General features: G+C 40.0%; 1 protein-coding gene across 38 annotated transcripts in view; it reads left to right on the top strand.

Annotated features, from left to right (window-relative positions):
• DST (dystonin) overlaps nucleotides 1-18173 on the top strand; it is a 299923-nt gene that overhangs the window by 246447 nt on the left and 35303 nt on the right. For all 38 annotated transcript variants that reach the window (XM_060272496.1, XM_060272494.1, XM_060272495.1 and 35 more), the window contains 10 exons: nucleotides 974-1177; nucleotides 2227-2458; nucleotides 2568-2794; nucleotides 4559-4681; nucleotides 5184-5285; nucleotides 10162-10263; nucleotides 12565-12738; nucleotides 15073-15228; nucleotides 17111-17308; nucleotides 18032-18160. In XM_060272496.1, the coding sequence (XP_060128479.1) occupies nucleotides 974-1177; nucleotides 2227-2458; nucleotides 2568-2794; nucleotides 4559-4681; nucleotides 5184-5285; nucleotides 10162-10263; nucleotides 12565-12738; nucleotides 15073-15228; nucleotides 17111-17308; nucleotides 18032-18160 (1647 nt within the window). The remainder of the gene's footprint in view (nucleotides 1-973; nucleotides 1178-2226; nucleotides 2459-2567; nucleotides 2795-4558; nucleotides 4682-5183; nucleotides 5286-10161; nucleotides 10264-12564; nucleotides 12739-15072; nucleotides 15229-17110; nucleotides 17309-18031; nucleotides 18161-18173) is intronic.

Below are 18173 nucleotides of genomic sequence, written 5' to 3'. Positions count from 1 at the left end.
AAAAATGGTTGTGGCCACTACGTCTGCATTTAGAATCAGTTTTAAGAGAGATTGCAGGCTGGATTGGATTAGGTGCTGCAGACTCAGTTTGTATCCAGGATTTTGGGGAAAGAAGTGATGGCTGACCCCCAATGTTGGAAACATGAAGTCCAGCAGTTACTCGGTTCTGCCTCCAGCCTTAAAGACTGATGTTCCTGATTAGGCAGAGTGCAGCAATAAAGAGAAACATGCATGTCTTCATATTAGCAAAGTTGGAGATTAATTATAGAGAGTGTTCTGGGTAGAAAAATCAGCTAAAGCCGCATTGAGTAGTAGTGAAGGCACACTGATTATACAACAGAAACTGGAGACAAACAAGAGAAAAAGTACCTGGAAGCATCTTCTAAAAGTGAACTTTAAAACTACAACAGTTTGTTCCATTAAGTTATGCTTTAAAAGGAACTGAACAATGTGCAACAGTTGGTTGCTTCCATTTTAAAGCACAGCATTTTCTGCGGGTCTCAAAAATATTGTATGATCTTTCACATTATATATGATTCCTTGATGTAACCTTGGAGGTTTGATTTGCTTGCTTTTGTTACAGCACTCGAGCACTAGCGAGCTATTTATAATCATATTTAAACAATTTGGCATCTTCTGGAATGCCATTACTTAATAAATCATTTAGAGTGCCGGACAACTGGTTGAATACTTTTGACTAGTTATATTGTTTTGCTTCCCAGATTCTGTTCCTTTTAAATATCTTGGTTGGCTAAAATGCTGATTTTCTAGTATAAAGGAAACATATGCTTAGAGCTGAAAACACAACAATAAGGCTAAATGGATATATCCAGGATGAGTTATACTGTGTCTTAGCATGCAGATGGGATTGTTTGTTTAGACCTCCTTGCCAGCTGAATGTGTTGGACGCACAGACAGCTGGAATGTGGCGATGTAAGGGTTAGATACTGATAAGTGTTTTGCTTTGCTATAGCAACTGCGAGAGTTGATTGCTGAACACAAGCCTCATATAGATAAGATGAATAAAACTGGACCTCAGCTTCTGGAGCTGAGCCCACGAGAAGGATTTTCAATCCAAGAGAAGTATGTAGCAGCTGATGCCCTTTATAGTCGAATTAAAGAAGATGTCAAAAAGCGAGCGCAGGCACTGGACGAAGCTATTTCTCAGTCTACCCAGGTAACATTATTTATTAGAAGAGCAATTATATTCCAACTGCAGGATGTTGTTATCTTAAATCAATAGACTCTAGGTACATAGTGGACTTGCCAAGACACTACGTCACCATATATGTGAATACTCCCATCATTGTCCATAAATTTGTTCTTCCTACCTGTTAAAGAATTAAGGACATTGTATTTTGGTGAATTAAACCTTCTCCACCCATGTGCCATCAAGAACCTTGAAGGAAAGGCATAATTAAAAAATGGAAATATTCTTACCCTATTTGGAAATTACAAAATTGTGTTTCCCTGAATAATAAAGCCAGTATCCTACATAATAGTGATTTGTTCATGCATCCGCACAATCAAAGAGGCTAATTGGTGTCAAGACAGTCCAGGGTTTCTCCTGGTGTCTTTGCCAAAAATAGTGTTGGTGGGACAGTGTGACTTTTGGTCAGACTTGGCAGGAAGCAACTTCCAACTTTCCAATGTAATGCCACAGCATTATAGTTTTCTGATCCTACCTACCTAGCAGCTAGATGCTAATGTTCATAACATGTCTATGAATCACTGCCCCATAATGTTAACTGTAATTAACCAATGCAGTAAGATATTTATTAGATAAAACTTACTAATAATGTGAATTGCTGACATTTTTTCAATGACATAACACATTGTGGCTAAGGATAGGTGTAAGAAAAAATGTGTTAATTCCCTCCGTGTTATAAAACCATGTTCAGGAAACTATTAATACATGGTATTAATACATGGTGATGATGAGACAGATAACAATTGGTCTGTACTGTGAGGCTGCCTAGTTCACTAACAGACAGATATGATTTGGACACTTTGATTGGGAAGCATAAATTTTGCTTAAACTAAGATCATAAATCTGTTGAGAAAGACAAAAAAAGTCACGTATGCAAAAATAGTTAAGGATGCTTTAAGCATGTTCATTCAGCTATAATTGGGTTTTTTTCTGGTTTGACCCATTTCCGTTTAACTGTTGCTAATAATCTGTCACTCACACAGTCTTCTCTCCCTCCTTCCCATTTGTCTGGATAGTTCCATGACAAGATCGATTCGACCACCGAGAGCCTAGAACGCATTGTTGAACGTTTGAGGCAACCACCTTCCATCTCAGCTGAGGTTGAGAAGATTAAAGAACAGATCGGTGAAAATAAGAACGTGTCTGTCGACCTTGAAAAACTTCAGCCAGTCTATGAAACCCTCAAGCAGCGTGGAGAGGAGATGATTGCCCGTTCAGAAGGCGCTGATAAGGACATATCTGCTAAAGGTAGACTTCAAAATTTTACATTTCAAAATAAATGTATGAACAAGTTTCCACAAGCACCTTTTAAGAATCAGAACTTTATATACCTGCCCATGTATATTTTGCTTCCTAGTGGTTCAGGATAAGTTGGATCAAATGGTCTTTATGTGGGAAGACATCCATACCCTGGCTGAGGAAAGGGAGGCCAAATTGCTTGATGCAATGGAATTAGCAGAGAAGTTCTGGTGTGATCACATGGCTCTCATAGCCACTATTAAGGATACTCAGGATTTTATCAGAGAACTAGAAGGAGCTGGAATTGATCCTTCAGTGGTAAAGCAACAGCAAGAAGCAGCAGAGGTAGGTGAAATGTAATTGTTGGGCTTAGACTACTGTCCTGCTCCCATGTATTTCTTAGCAATCATGTATAGGCATGTTAGTGGTTTGGACTATATTGTTATGCTATGTTTAATGGAAATTCCTTTACAAATCATCATGGCTGGTTCAGATGTAACTGGAAACTATTGTTTCCAGCTATGTGAATGAGCCACGCTGAGCTGTCGCCTCCTGTCTCCAGTGCAAGGCTCTCCACAGCTCATTAACATTGTGGGAACTCCTAATTACCCATTATATATGGACAGGACTAGACATAGAGTCCAGCACCATATGTGTGGATTTATTTTGCTTCTTTAAGAAACAAAATTATTATTATTATTTATACCCCACCCATCTGGCTGGGTTTCCCTGTATGTAACAAATGCAATACCACAGGTAATCATGGCCTGCATTTTTTTTGCCTTCCTGCACTAGTCAGTAATGCCCCCTTTTCTCTTCAGAGTCTATGCACTGCTGAAGGAAAAGACTTGCATGGGGGGAAATGCATTTGAAGTAATGATGAAAGGTGATGGCTATGTTCTACCTCCAATGTCAAAGGCAGTTTGCCTCTGAATATCAGCTCCTGGGAATCACAGGACCTGCTTGTGGGCATCTGTGAGAACATGATGCTGGACTAGATAAGCCTTTGGCCTCAACCCAGCAGGACTCTGCGTTCTTTCTGATGACTATTATGCCCTTATAAGCCACCTAATGGTGATTCAAGCATTGGGCCAGATTCAGTTAACCCAGTTTGCTAATGGAAGCCAGCACAAGAACTTCTACTAGCTCAATAGAGATTCACCCCTCTTCTCCCTCTTCACCTCTCACAGATCTGCTCTGGAGGGTCAGGGGAATCCCCAGAACAGCATGGAGAGGGAGGGAAGGGGAGATAGTTGCACCTGACAAGCAGAAATGCCTTTGCTGATGGAATATTGGCATAGTGTGACGTTGAATTCCACCCACTGAGTGGGGGGGGAAATTCATGCATTAATCACCCTTAAAATACTGCCCGTACTCACCCAGACCAATCTCCCTCCCAACTTGGTGTTCAAATGACTGCACAAGTTTGGTCTTTTGGTTTACGTTCCTGATAGGCACTCCCCTCCCCAGTATTGCCTGTTGAAGTAAGAGGACTTTCCTAAGCCGTTTGTGATTTGCTGTGGTAGGATGTGTGTGGAATAAAGTGGAAGAGAGGGAGTAAATATAATCTCACTGCCATTGGACATGCCTAAAACAGCTCTGGTTTCCAACCTTTATTCACAAAAGTCATAAACATTCATTACAGGGAAATAATAGCAGCCTGGGACCATGTGACACATTGCACTTTTATTTGATAATATTCAGAAGCAAGACCTAATAATTTGTTTTAAAAAAGGCTAGTATTCACCTTATTTTCTTAGCATTATGGTGTAATTTTTCCACACTGTATGGCTACAATGTTAGCTTATTGATTTGAAAGCTTTTTCTAAGCAGGTGGCTCTGTAATGTTCTGGATATAGAGGAATTGTTAAGCCCCTGCTACAACAACCTTCTGCCCAATGGGTGAAGAAAAATCTGCTCTTAAACTCCCTCCTTTATGATGTCATCTTCTTTATATATCAATATATTTTTTAAGTCAGCATAGTCTTATGCTATGCTAGTTAAACACTCATGCATAGCAAATAATGTTTGAATGAATCTTAAATATTACAGTAAATTTAATATTATGGAAAATTTAACATAGTTTAACATTTTGTTTCTCTTTTTTAGACTATTAAAGAAGAGATAGATGGGTTACAAGAAGACTTAGATGTAGTGGTAAGCCTTGGCTCTGAACTGATAGCAGCATGTGGAGAACCTGACAAACCATTAGTCAACAAGAGCATAGATGAGGTATGAGTCATGTAAATGTTTAGCATTTTATGCCCATATGAAATGGATAGAAAGGTGTTTCTTTTTTTAAGCTGATGTATGGTGCCTAATTTAAATACTTGGCAAACAAATAGGGTTCTTTGGGGAGTCAAAAGTAAAATTCACCACACTGGCTTCTAGTTTGATTTTGAAATCTTCAAGGCCCTTTGCAGAACTGAAATAAACTAATGAAGCTTATGGTTTAACTTGCACTGATAAGTGGAATCATCCACATATTTAACTATGGTATGGTAATAAGCCACCAAAACCCGGGTGGAAGGGATCCTGGTCCGTGATAGAGACATATCCACCTAGATTTAGGTGATGTTCCTTGCTCTTATTATAATATTAGGGAAGCTCTTGCACAATTTTTATATTGCAGATAGAGAAACCTTAATCTAATGTCAATCCTAAATTTTAATATGTAGGTTATAGACATTGCCTTCCAGTTTTTTATTCAACTGAATCTCCATTTAAAATGCAGCTAAATTCTGCTTCGGATGCTTTAAATAAAGCATGGAAAGAACGTGTTGACAAGCTTGAGGAAGCAATGCAAGCGGCTGTTCAGTATCAAGATGGATTGCAGGTAAGGTTATTCTAGCATTATCTAATTTTCTTTCTTTCTTTCTAGAGTAGCATTTTTAATCAGCCAGAGACCCCTGATTTGCTTCCAAATTGTTGGTTCAGAACAATTGAAAATGTTGGTTTTCATTTAACCTATAAAACACTTAATGGTTGTACACGATTGTGACCTCATCTTCATCCTGCTGCAAGTTCTTAGATCCTCAACTTTAGAATTTGCTTGGGGCACGGCACCCCAGTTTTTTCTATTACTGTACCAAGTTTGTATGATGAGGACCCAGAGTGAGGAATTCTCAAGCAAAATACAAGCCTATGTTCTTCTTTCTGGCAGCACAAGAAAACCTTGTTGTTTGGGCTGGCTTTTGGTGGAATTGGGTATTTTAATTTTATGTTAGTGGATATTCTGTTGGTTTTATTGATCCTGATTTTATAATAGTGTTGCATTCCCCTATAACAGAGGTTGGGGGACCTGTGGTTCTCATCTGAAGGCAGCCCTGTTTAGGGAAGTTTTTAATATGCGACATTTTATTGTATTTTAATCTTTGCTGGAAGCCACCCAGAGTGGCTGGGGAGACCCAGCCAGATGGGCGGGGTACAAATAAATTGTTGTTGTTGTTGTTGTTGTTGTTGTTGTTGTTGTTGTTGTTAGTGCCAGCCCGCACAGCCAACACTCAAGGATGTTGAGAACTGTAGTCCCAGCAACACCTGGAGGGCCCTATGTTCTCCATCTCTGCCCTAAAACATAGGGTGGGGCAACTAAATTTCTAAATGAACAATTAAAAAATAAGTATACTAGGGCATGAACCATCCAAAGTTAAATGCATGTTATGGCTCATGCAGTGTGCTACATTGGATATGTGTGATTGTATCTCCTAGCATATTATTCGTCTCCTAAGAAAAAGAGAGAAAGAGGGAGAAGGAACACCACAGCACAGGGGGCATTTTATAAATTAACCCCCCCTCCCCTTTTTTCTTTCCACCCTGAGCTGCTGTAGAAGGAAAATCATATGGGCACGATACTGACCTATGCATAGGTATTTTTTCCTTGTGACTACATCTAAAGGCATGACCTAGGTCAGATGTAGAGACAAACCTTGGTCTGCTGTTATGTGTACAAACCAGAGCAATAATCAAACTCACATGTTTTCCCTTCTTCCATTTCCCTCCCCTGTATGCATCAGAGGAGCAAATGTAAAGCTTTAGTTGTGGTTTGTAACAAACGGGTTAGCGCAGATTATCAAATGCTGGTTTGGATGCCTCACTTTCTCAGATTTTGATGGAACAGGAAACCATGGTTTGTTACAAACTGGTAACAAAACCTTCACATTTCTACCACTTCACATTTCAAGTAGGGGGAAGGAGATGAGGATCACATGATCCTGAGACTTCCTGCTGGTCATTCACTGTCAGGGAGTTGTTGCGGCTCCAGTCCGTTGTGTCTTTAAAGGTTTTATTGTGCATACTATTTACAGTGCAGAGATAGCAGAAAACATGACCGCCTAGTCACTCTCAGAACCCGGCAATGGCGTCGTTGGCTTCAGGGTCAGCATAATAACCGGGGCACCCCGAAACGCCGCCCCTTTGCCCTGCGTTTGGGCGCACACCTCAATTCGGGCGCCGGAAGGAGCGGTGTCCCTTTCCCCCCCCCCTGCTGGCTGGGACGGTGCCTGGGATTCGACGCCTCCCTGAGCCGTCCCTCCTCCCCTAGATGGTCAGAGTGGTGCAGGGGCTTCGATATGTCACTGAGCCCTTCTTCCACCGTCTGTTCTCCAGAGTGTTGCCAGGGCTCTGATGCCTCGCTGAGCCTTCTCCCTTCCATTCCACTTTCCCCTGACCTGTTGCTAGCGCTGGGCGAAGTGCTGGTCAGGATGATGGGGGGAGGCTCCCTGTAGGGAGTCCCCCTGACATTCACATAATGAAAAACCATGACTTTTTGTTGCATCTGAACAAGACCTATATGACAGTAAAATGAGGATGCATCAGTAGATCAAGAGAACCTCTGTCGGAACAGTTTGGTCACTATGATACATTTAGCTCAGACAAAATGTGAGATGGTGACATTCAAGCAAAAAAAAGGGGGAGGCTAAGCTTTTTCCCCGGCAAGGTCCTTTGTAGTTTGGACAAAAGATTCACTTGGTAGATTCCATACATTTTAATTTGCTGGTATGTCATAGTAGTTGACATGAAATTTGTCTCCAATATAAGCATGTCTATAATTGAATATCTTCACATTTTATGGCTGCTAGCTTCCTAACCATCTATTGATAAGCTTCAGTTTATAGTTCAGGTACACTGGGTGTGTAATAGGAGTGCTATAATTAGCTGATGATTTTTCAAGCACTTTTTAAGAAAGAAAAGTGGTTAAACAGTGCTATGAACAGAAATGTTAAAAGTAGTTTATTTAAATTTTAAACATCTGCCCCACCACTGTACAATATAAGCATTAGATGTCCGTTTTGACCAACAGATCAATTCTAGAAAGATTACTAATTGCTTATTTCAATAAAGATTGCTTTTCCTTATCACAAGGTTTGAAGGTCAGTTTTATAGCATTTACCCATGTGATTGTAACTGATCCTATAACCAGGTTTTGATCTGAACATATTCTTATTGATTTATTATTATTATTATTATTATTATTATTATTATTATTATTATAATATTTGAATTTGAATTTATATACTGCTCCATACCCAGAGGTCTCAGGGCAGTTCACAAAACAAAATCAAAATATAAAACCACAAAATATATAATCAAAATAAAAACAACCCAATAACCCCCCCCTCCCAAGAAGAACCACATTTTTAAAGGGCGTAGGATGTTAATCAAATCAACCAAAGGCCTGGTTAAAATGGAATGTTTTTGCCTGGCACCTAAATGTGTATAATGAAGGTGACAGGCAAACCTCCCTGGGGAGAGCATTCCTCACACAGGGTGCCACTGTAGAGAAGGCCCATTCTCATGTTGCCACCCATAAAATTTAACTTACCTGATGGTGATTTGATTCTATATAGTGAGCAACATCCCACATATTCCAAAATTATTATCCAAAATAATTCATCACTGGCCTTGCTAAATCTTATCTGCTCAGCAGATCTTTGGATCATTTGTAATTGTAAATGAGGTTCCTGTTTCACTGTTTTGGTTCACATACATTGTTTGTAAAGATAGAATAACTAACTACCTGTTGGAACAAGGGTGGGGATCCTCATGCCTGGGCGGGGGAGACCAGAGCAGCCCTCCAGCCCTCTCTGCCTGGCCCTTTGCACTCACCCCAGGCCACCCACCTTCAACCGCACCCCATTCCGCCAGGTCACAGTACTTTATACCCACTATGAGTGTCTTTGCCTGGCTGGATTGTGTTTTTGAACTCTGATAGTGCCTCTTAGTAAACTGGATGAGTGAGTGTAGAATCAAGCCCTGCTATTTGAAGGTAAACTGGACATTAGTTGCGTTACCCACTTTGCCTCTGGGCTTGCTCACTATTGACATGTGGCTCCCAGAAAGTTTGCCCAGAAAGATGCCCCATCTTTGCATTAGAAACTGCATTGCACGTTGGACTGTGGTAAATTGTTAAGAGGCAGGACAACATCATAACATCATGCCTAATTACTTTTTTAGACTCTTTAAAATTTTTTTTTAAAAAAAGACTGTATTTGACCAGAGGGTCTCAGCAACGTGCTTATTTCTATACAGTATTTCAACTTTCATTACTTGGCTTTAATTCCTAACCTAAAAGCCATCAGTTTCTTAGTCTTTATCCTGCATTGTCTCCAGTATGACATTATGTCCAGAAGACACTTGCAGAAGCAGTGCACACTCCAAAAAGATGTGGTTCTTTCCCACCAAATGGAACTAAGCAGGCTAGTTCTTAGATTTTATTGGGGTAGGAGAGGTGCTCTTTGATATATAGGCATGCACATGTATGCATGCTCTTAAATGGAATACCTGCTGCCAAGTTGGAGGTGAAGTGTGAACATAACTGCTCAAGCAAAGCTGATGCATGATCCCCAGTAGTAATTCACACCTCATTAATGGGGAGTGAAGTGGCCTTTGCTATCCAATGTTATGAAATGTCCTTGAATGTTATAAAATCTGGCTCCCTCTGCTGCGTTTTTACCCATCTTGAGTCATAGATATGGCACTGGAAAAGTGTTTGAATATCATCCTCTGAGCTTCCTCTGAAGACCTTCAGATAACTTGAGAATTTTAATAAATGATTTGACTCATACATTCCAGAAGGATAGCCAGATCACACTATCTGTTACCTCAAAAACAACAAAGAGATTTGTGGCGCTTTAAAGACAGTTCAATACTAGGCATGACCCAATGAAACTTATTCGCAGGTAGGTATTAGAGGATTGCAACAAATACATGACAATAATTTGGTTAACTCTTAAGAAGCCACAAGATTCTCCATTGATGCCCCAATTGTAGGTTTTCTGGGGATAAAAATGCTTGACAACTCTTATATTCAGAAATGGAGAAGTGTACAAAAAGTTGTCACAGTAGAAAAACCCAGCAGAAAATTATAAATTCTTCGTACAGCCAACAACTGTTTTGTGTGGGGGTTATGTTTCTGACCCCCGTGCACATCAGTGGAGTGCGCATAAGCCCACTCTGCCCCATTCTGCCTCTGCCCCCCCTTTTCAGGCCATTTCCAGGTTGTGGTGATGCGCATGTTCACAGTTATGAACATATTAGACGAGCATGAAACAGTGGTTGCCTTTAAGACTTAAAATGTTATTCAGTAGCGAATATACTTAGTGGCATTCACAGCTCAATTATTATTATGTTGCACCTACTATAAGGCTATGCTATTGCATTACTTGGACTACTATTTTACCTGATTTTCTTATTCTTATTCAATATGTTTACAGGCCCTATTTGACTGGGTGGATATCGCAGGCAGTAAATTAGCTGTGATGTCACCAGTTGGAACAGACCTAGAAACAGTAAAACAACAAACAGAAGAAATGAAGGTATGAAACAGTAATTTCTTACAAATGTACATCTTTCTGTGTTAGTGTTCTGAATCACTTTGCATTCAGTCTGTAACAAAAAGTAAAAAAAAATATCGTATGGGCATGTTGTTTAAAAATCTACAGTCTTTCTGAGTCTGAAAATCTTACAACATCAGTTTCCTCTCCAGGTTAATTGTGGATTTCCCCCGCCCCCAAGTGGTTATTTTTTCATCACTGCATCAATTACTTTTATGACACCCAGCTTCCCTTTTAGAATGTGCACAAGTTCCTGCAAAGCCTGTCATTCTTCATACCATGGATTAGTCCTAAACATTCATAGATCTCTTCATTTCCACCGCAGCCCACTGGACTATAAAGCAAAATCCCCAGCCAACTCTAAAAGCAATATTTGGAATGGAAATATGACTCATTCTTTTCATAATACCTGGATGCTGTTGTGTGCTTTGCACAGGAAGCAGAGATGGTATAGGATATCCTGTTTTAGCGCACAGGATTAGACTGGATGAATCCACTCCAGCTCTGTTGTTGTATGTGCAAAGCAGGGCTTGAATATGTTGGGAAATTAAACAGGAAATTTAACAGCCAATATTTAAGCCCTGTCTCTCAGCAGGAGTTGAAGATCGAAAATTCAGGTTAAGAAATTACTTCTAAAAATGAAAGTGTGGATTAAGAGATCATCAAAACAGGGCAGAGTGGTGATAGTGATGCATCACCTTGACCCAGGGGCATACAGTAACAGGGGTGAGGGGGGAAGCCCTTCTACTTCTCTCTTATTGAATCAGTGTGTATCTTTGGTAAAAGTTGTTAGGCTAGATAGGGAATAGGATTTTGTGAATGGGTCACAGCAGGGAGGCTTCAGGGAGTGTTGGCTGGCTGCCCAATGACTTGCAAAGTGTGCTGAGGGCAGAAAGAAGTTATTGATGAATCCTCCTTCCTTGGATCTTCAACAAGTTTCGGGTGTGTAAAGGATTCCCTTCCTCTTCTGTGCCTGGCTCATCTGGTTTTGCATAGTTGTTCTTGGTCTGTGGGTCCCTGTACTTAACAGCCTTCTCAATAAGCATTTTTTTTAAGCTCCGAAGAAGTGCCTTTTGACAAAAGAGAAAGCATTCATTAACATCAACCACTGACGTTCAAAACACATTCTCACATTGGTGATTGGTTGCTGAAGTGTCGTTCTTCCACATCTCTGCATTTATTTATAATTATATCTAATTCAGAAATGTAATGATGTTAAAAAATGCATGCCCAGAACAGTGACTCATGTAAAAATACAAGGGGTAGACTCTTCTGGATTCAGCTAATTTGTTTATTACATTGATTAGTTACTCCATAACCACATGAGCGTCAAACAATTAAAAGAATTTAAAGTATAAATCCAATAAAACATGAAATAACACCACCAAAAATTGTGGAAAACAACAGCCATGTCAGTGTAGACTGGGTCAGGTAAATATAACAACGAACAAGAGAGAGCCACAAAATATTGTTGTACAGGTAAAACTATATTCTAACCCTCAATGAATGCAGACATTAATCTCTCTCTCTGTGTGTGTGTGCATAGTTGCAGCCAACAAGCTATGTTTCTCACCTCTCTTTCCAATGCCATGCTGCTTACCAAGAGGGGTAGGGTGAATGCAACAAGTGCACAACATGGTGCAGGAGGAGTGGTGGACCCAGTCTGATTCTCCCACTGCTGTACCCACACCCGTTGCCTTGGCTCTGCTACTGTCCCTCTTAGTAAGCAGCAGCGATGGATGGCATTGGGAAGCCAGGAAACAAACACTCAGGTGCAACAGCTGCTACTGCATGCACGTGCGCACACGCACAAACTGATTTTTAAATTTGTTTTAAATGTTCCTGCTTTTGCATGCTGGATGTGTTTTCTTTTCCAGCGCAAGAGTGGAGTGTGCCTTCTGTGTTACAGTAATTTGGAGAAAACACATGCCTTGGTTATTGGTAATCCAGGGGCAGATATATCCAATGTGACCTATTTGGCAATTTTGAAATAAGGACAGAGCATCCTACCGTGTTTCTCCAAAAATAAGCCATACCCCGAAAATAAGCCATACCCTGAAAATAAGCCATACCCCGAAAATAAGCCATAGTGATAGGCGGTTTAACCTTGTAGGTTAAACTGTACCATACTTAATAAAAAAAAATAAGACATCCCCTGAAAATAAGCCACCATGGTGTTTTTTTTGGAGGAAAAATAAATATAAGACGGTGTCTTATTTTTGGAGAAGCACTATTCTCTAGGTGATATTCATTGTTGACTATTGTCTTCCTTGGTTTCCACAGCAATTTAAGAAAGAAGCCTATCAGCAGCAGATTGAAATGGAACGGCTGAACCACCAAGCAGAGCTGTTGTTGAAGAAGGTGACCGAGGAGAGTGATAAGCACACCGTACAAGACCCCTTGTCTGAACTTAAGCTGTTGTGGGAAAGTCTGGAGGATAAAATTGTTAGCCGCCAGGTAAATGGAAACTGAAAGGGTAATATTCTGCCTTATGTTGCCATGAAATGCATCTCTGACACTCGTGCTCTGAAATTTCAATAGCAACTGTTTCCATGTGGAAACTCACTTGTGTGTCAAAGTTTATTACATGAGCTAGGGAAGGGGTTCTCAAAACTGTGGCCTTTCATTCAGGTAATCCATAGCGGGTCAGCATCAAATACTCAAATTACTTTTTAACAGTTCTTTTAATTATTATTTTCAGTTAAAATATTGCATTGTTGTTGTTTTTAGTGTAGTACAATTTGAATTGATTGGAATGCAAATTGTAATACAGCAAAATGCAATACATTGGAAATAACTTTCAGTCAGTAAGAGCTGTTCAACAGTGGAACGGACTCCCTCAGAAGGTGGTGGACTCTTCTTGCTTGGATGTTTTTAAGCAGAAGTTGGATGGCCCTCTGTCATGGATGCTTTAGCTGAGATTCCTGATTCACAGGAGGTTGGACTAGATGACCCTCAGGGACCCTTTCACCTTTACAGTTCTATCAAATAAAAAAGCAATAAAAATATTATTTAAAATTCAATTCAATTAAATTTTATCCGAGCGTCAGTCAGAAATAACATTTATCCATACAAAATTTAAAACATCTAGACATTTAACATCTAAACATCTAAAAAACTTAAAACTGAAACCGACAATAAATTAGGCTATACATTTAGACCCATGTCAGCCCTGTCAATTTTAACCTTATGACGCTTAAGGGCCAAAAAGGAAATTTGGCCACCAAGGAGGCTGTTGTTCCAGTAACATTCTTCAGTAAAAACAAAAGCTTCCTTTCTCTGGCTACAGGACTAAATTGGCATAGGAGTAGTGGGTCTATAAGTTTTTGTCTAAGGTTTGCATAAAAAGGGTAGGTCAAAAGAATATGTTCAGTTGACTCATCCACTCCCTGGGGACAATGACAAGTTCTCTGGTCATATGGGACTCTCCTGTACCTTTCCAACAAGACCGCCGATTCGAGGACATTTAATCTGGCAGCTGTGAGAAATCTAGGTATTCCACGTAGTGGATTTCCACGAGATAAGGGGCTGGTGTAACCTGATAAATCTGATTCCCCAAGAACATCCCTGGTTTCACCAGAGCTATTAATGAAAATCATACAGCATCTAGCACGTTACATTACAGTTGCTATAACAGACAGAAAAAATCAGGAAATGGCCCACCAAGGCCATCAACATTTTTTAGTGGTCATGGGGGCGGGGGAGGGTTTGGAAATCCTGAGCTTAGGAGATTTTCTGCACTGCAATGCAAATGCAATGCAAACTTTAAATTAGGCTATATTTTAGGTTAGCATGGTCAAAATGTTCCGATCCACAAATTGAGCCACTACAGAAGACCACTTTGACACAAGGAGACAGCTGCCACATGGAGCAGTTTCCAATAAGCTTCCGGGCAGCAGATGTTTCCTGCAAATCAGGCTGTTGTTGTTGTAGCTATGAAGCTAGAAGCTGTACACCATAGTTATTTTTATTTATTCCTATGGGTTCATCAGTGTGCATTATCAAAAAATTAATAAATGTTAGTCCCTGCCCCAAGCAGATGGCAGGAGGACATATTCCAGTGTGTTTAGGGTCAGTGGTTTATTGTAAGTTGCTACACCACAATATTAAATCAGACATATGAGATACATGGGGAGAGATTGTTGGGTTTTGATGGTAGAACTCCATTTTCAAATTCTGATCCAAACATGAAGCTCACTGGTTGGTGTTGAGCAACTCTGTCTCTTTGACAAACTATCCAAGTTCCTTGGGTGACAAAATGATGCCTTTTATATTACAGCTCACCCTGGGATGGATTTCTAAAAATAAATAATTGCAAAAGAACTTTTAACTTTGCACCCCCTGTCTAGAATTGTTTTCAGATAATGTTGCTGCATTCAAGCACATTACATTAAAATTTAGATGGCATCTCTTATTCCAGGAGCAGTTGGTGAGAAGGGGGTGGGGGCGGCGCTTTGCCTCTGGCATCCTGGCAGTGGAGTCGCTGCTGCTCACTAAGAGGGTGCAGGACAAGGTGGTGGGGAGGTTGGGTGGACATGTTGGTGGGAGTGCTAGATAGGCTCTGCTGTTCAACCTGCACAGTGTCAAACTGCTGACTGCCTCACCTCTCTATAGTTGGCAGCAACTCCACTTCCAGGAGGCCAGGTGCATGGTGACGCACCTCCTCGCTGACCACTCTTGCATTATTGCAATCCTTCATTTGAAGTTTGATGCAACTAAGGACATTTTAAGTCGCTTGTGGCCTTAACATAAAGTAATAATTCCATCCATTCCTTCCTTTCTTTTTTACAGCATAAGCTGGAAGGCGCTTTGTTGGCTTTGGGGCAGTTCCAACATGCCCTGGATGAGTTGCTCGCATGGCTCACCCATACAGAGGACCTGCTGAATGAACAGAAACCTGTGGGTGGTGACCCCAAGGCTATTGAAATTGAGCTGGCTAAACATCATGTATGTAACTGATAATTCTGAGATTTATTGTTGTAGATATATCTGGGTCCTTTTTATGGCAACATTTGCAAAGAGCAGTTTCGTACATCATCAAATCATGATTTCAAAGGATGCAAGCCCAAAGATAAATTTGTATTACAAAACGTAATTGCTAGCTTATAGATACTGCTGTTTCCTCCCTTCTTTACGTTTCCCAGTCATGGATGTTTCAGAACATCTCATTAGTTTAAATCAATGTATTTCTTGGCAAAGCATCACATACCTGTCTTGGCTTAATAAATGAATCGCAAGTACAGAAAGGGTTCAGCAAACACACACTCTTAGGTACTTCCTGCTCATTTCAGTCTTCCATGCTAGAGAGAACTTCCTCTTTGATCATCAAAAAATTCAGGAACTTGGCAAGCAGTTGCCATTGTCCTAAAAGGGTGGAGGGGAGAAAAAGTGGCACCTGTTTCTGTAATAAAAGTTTGACTTTTTCAAATTGATGAACATTTATTTAAAACAATGAATAATTAAAAAAATCCATGTTCGAATTGTAACACTGAAGTGAGAGTGTATTCAAACATAGTTCTCACTTCATTAAATCACATCATACACAGTAAGTTTCCCTTTCCTGCACTGTGAAGACCATCATAGTGATATAATTTTGTTTCTCTTCTCCCAAATCTGAATTTTACACATAGGACCAATCCACTTAATGATTCCTGCAACAAACATCCATTTCTGCTATTTTCATATGGCAAATTCTCTTTATTTACCCATCGGCTTAAATACCATTTTCTTCAAACTCTTTAAAAACGTTTCTCTTGATTTGGCAGCCATCCCTGAGATGCAATGTCCATTCTCACAGGGTTTAGCATATAGGAAGATTTGGGTAGCTTGGCATAACTTTATGAAGAAATTAGCAGAATGCTACATAACACCCCTGAACCCATATACTTTGAACCTTGACGCACTGCCCATGCTTTAGCCACTTAGCTCCTCCTATTTAGGACCTCTAAGGATGGCTATCCATGGGGACAGGCAGTTGCACCTCTCTCTTGACTGAACCATAATCCTCAAACTCAGAGCTTTCATGTTTAAAAATAGCAGGTTTCTGTAATTTGTAGAGCATAATAGGAGACAAAATATGCAGACACTATTCTACTACATGGGGAGAAATTAGGCTGCCACCCCCCCCACCTTCATTGTTGGCTGCCAGCCAAGATAGCTTTAAAATAGAATTAGAAAAAATGAATGGAGAAGAGGGCTATCAATTGCTACTAACCATGAACAATATTCCCTGCCTGCAAAATTGGAGTCAGCAATGCTTCTGAATACCAGTTGCTGGAAACCACAGGAGATTGGGAGTGTTCCCGTGCTCAGGTCTTCCTTGTGCATTTCCCAGAAGCATTTGGTTGGCCACTGTGAGAACAGGATGCTGGACCATTGGCCTGATCCAGCAGCCTCCCCCCCCCAAAAAAAATCTTGTGAATGCCCACGCTTTCTGGTTAAGTTAATGGGATGCTATCATGTCTGCATTCCCTTTGTATCAACCATTACAGTAATGTTGTAAGGAATAATTTCCTGTTAGGAGAGTATAAACAGTTAGGAAAGTAAAAAAGAAAAAGACTAAATTTGGTCATAGTTTCTTTTACAAATCAAGCACACTAAAATATGTAATGATTTTTGGTAGTAAAGATAATGCTGTTAGGTCAGGGATAATTGTAAACTATTAATGATAGTCCCATTCCCTTAGGCAGGCTTTGAATCCTGTATGTGCTATTCTTAAATACTGCCTGCAAAGTTTTTTTGCTGAAATTATTACGTTGCTACTTTAGTGCAACTGAGTGAAATTAGCGTTTTTAAAATACAGCGAGGCATGACATGTTTGTAACTGCAGGTGCTGCAAAACGATGTCTTGGCTCACCAGTCCACTGTGGAAACAGTTAAGAAAGCAGGAAATGACCTTATTCAGTCAAGTGCAGTTGAAGAAGCGAGCAATCTGCAAAGCAAGCTGGAACTTCTGAATCAGCGATGGCAAAATGTCTTGGAAAAAACGGAAAAGAGGAAGCTGCAGCTGGACAGTGCTTTGATACAGGTGTGTATGAGAAACTGAACAAAAGCGAAATAAACTTGCATTATATTAATATATTTGAGCACATTTCAGCCAAGGTTAGGTTCTTTTACAGTCCTGCTGATTTCCACAGGAGACTTGGGAACCCAGTTAGTTAGCTTTCTGTCATTGAAATCGTAGGACTCAGAAATGGATAACTTTGGCTGGATTGTGCCCTTAGAGAACTAGCAATAATTCGAAGTATCAAGCTATAGATCGTAACTATCACTGAGCCTGAGTTTATATGCTTAAGTACCCATTTGTACAGCAGTATTTCTCTGTCTGTGCCTAACTGTACTATAATTAAAATGTGCAGTCGTATTTACTGTATGGATGATTTTTAAAAATGCATTTCCAATTGGAATTATTTGATATATAAAATATAATTAGCAAACACCCACATCAGTATATCTCCATTAAAAGTTTGTGGGTTTCTTTCTTTCTTTCTTTCTTTCTTTCTTTCTTTCTTTCTTTCTTTCTTTCTTTCTTTCTTTCTTTCTTTCTTTCACATTTTACCCTGTTTCACTATACAGACAACAATTTGCAGTTTTTACTCCAGAGGATATCTCTGGTTTAGTAGCAATTCTTTTTAGAGTCCCCCCCCCTTAAGTCTGATTTCATAGGCTCAACATTTACAACCCCTTAGCTGATGTAGCATGTTAGGTTATTGAAATATGTTCTGAAATGCTGTGGTGATGTATCGCTTAGGCCCAAGGTTTCCATGGTGAAGTTGAAGATCTGCAACAATGGCTGACAGAAACGGAGCGTCAGCTTTTGGCATCGAAACCAGTTGGTGGTTTACCAGAGACTGCAAGAGAACAGCTTAATATCCATATGGTAAGGATCTCAA

The sequence above is a fragment of the Zootoca vivipara genome, chromosome 3 (genome assembly GCF_963506605.1).
Source record: "Zootoca vivipara chromosome 3, rZooViv1.1, whole genome shotgun sequence".
Classification (NCBI taxonomy): Eukaryota; Metazoa; Chordata; class Lepidosauria; order Squamata; family Lacertidae; genus Zootoca; species Zootoca vivipara.
This window is presented reverse-complemented; position numbering and strand designations above follow the sequence as displayed.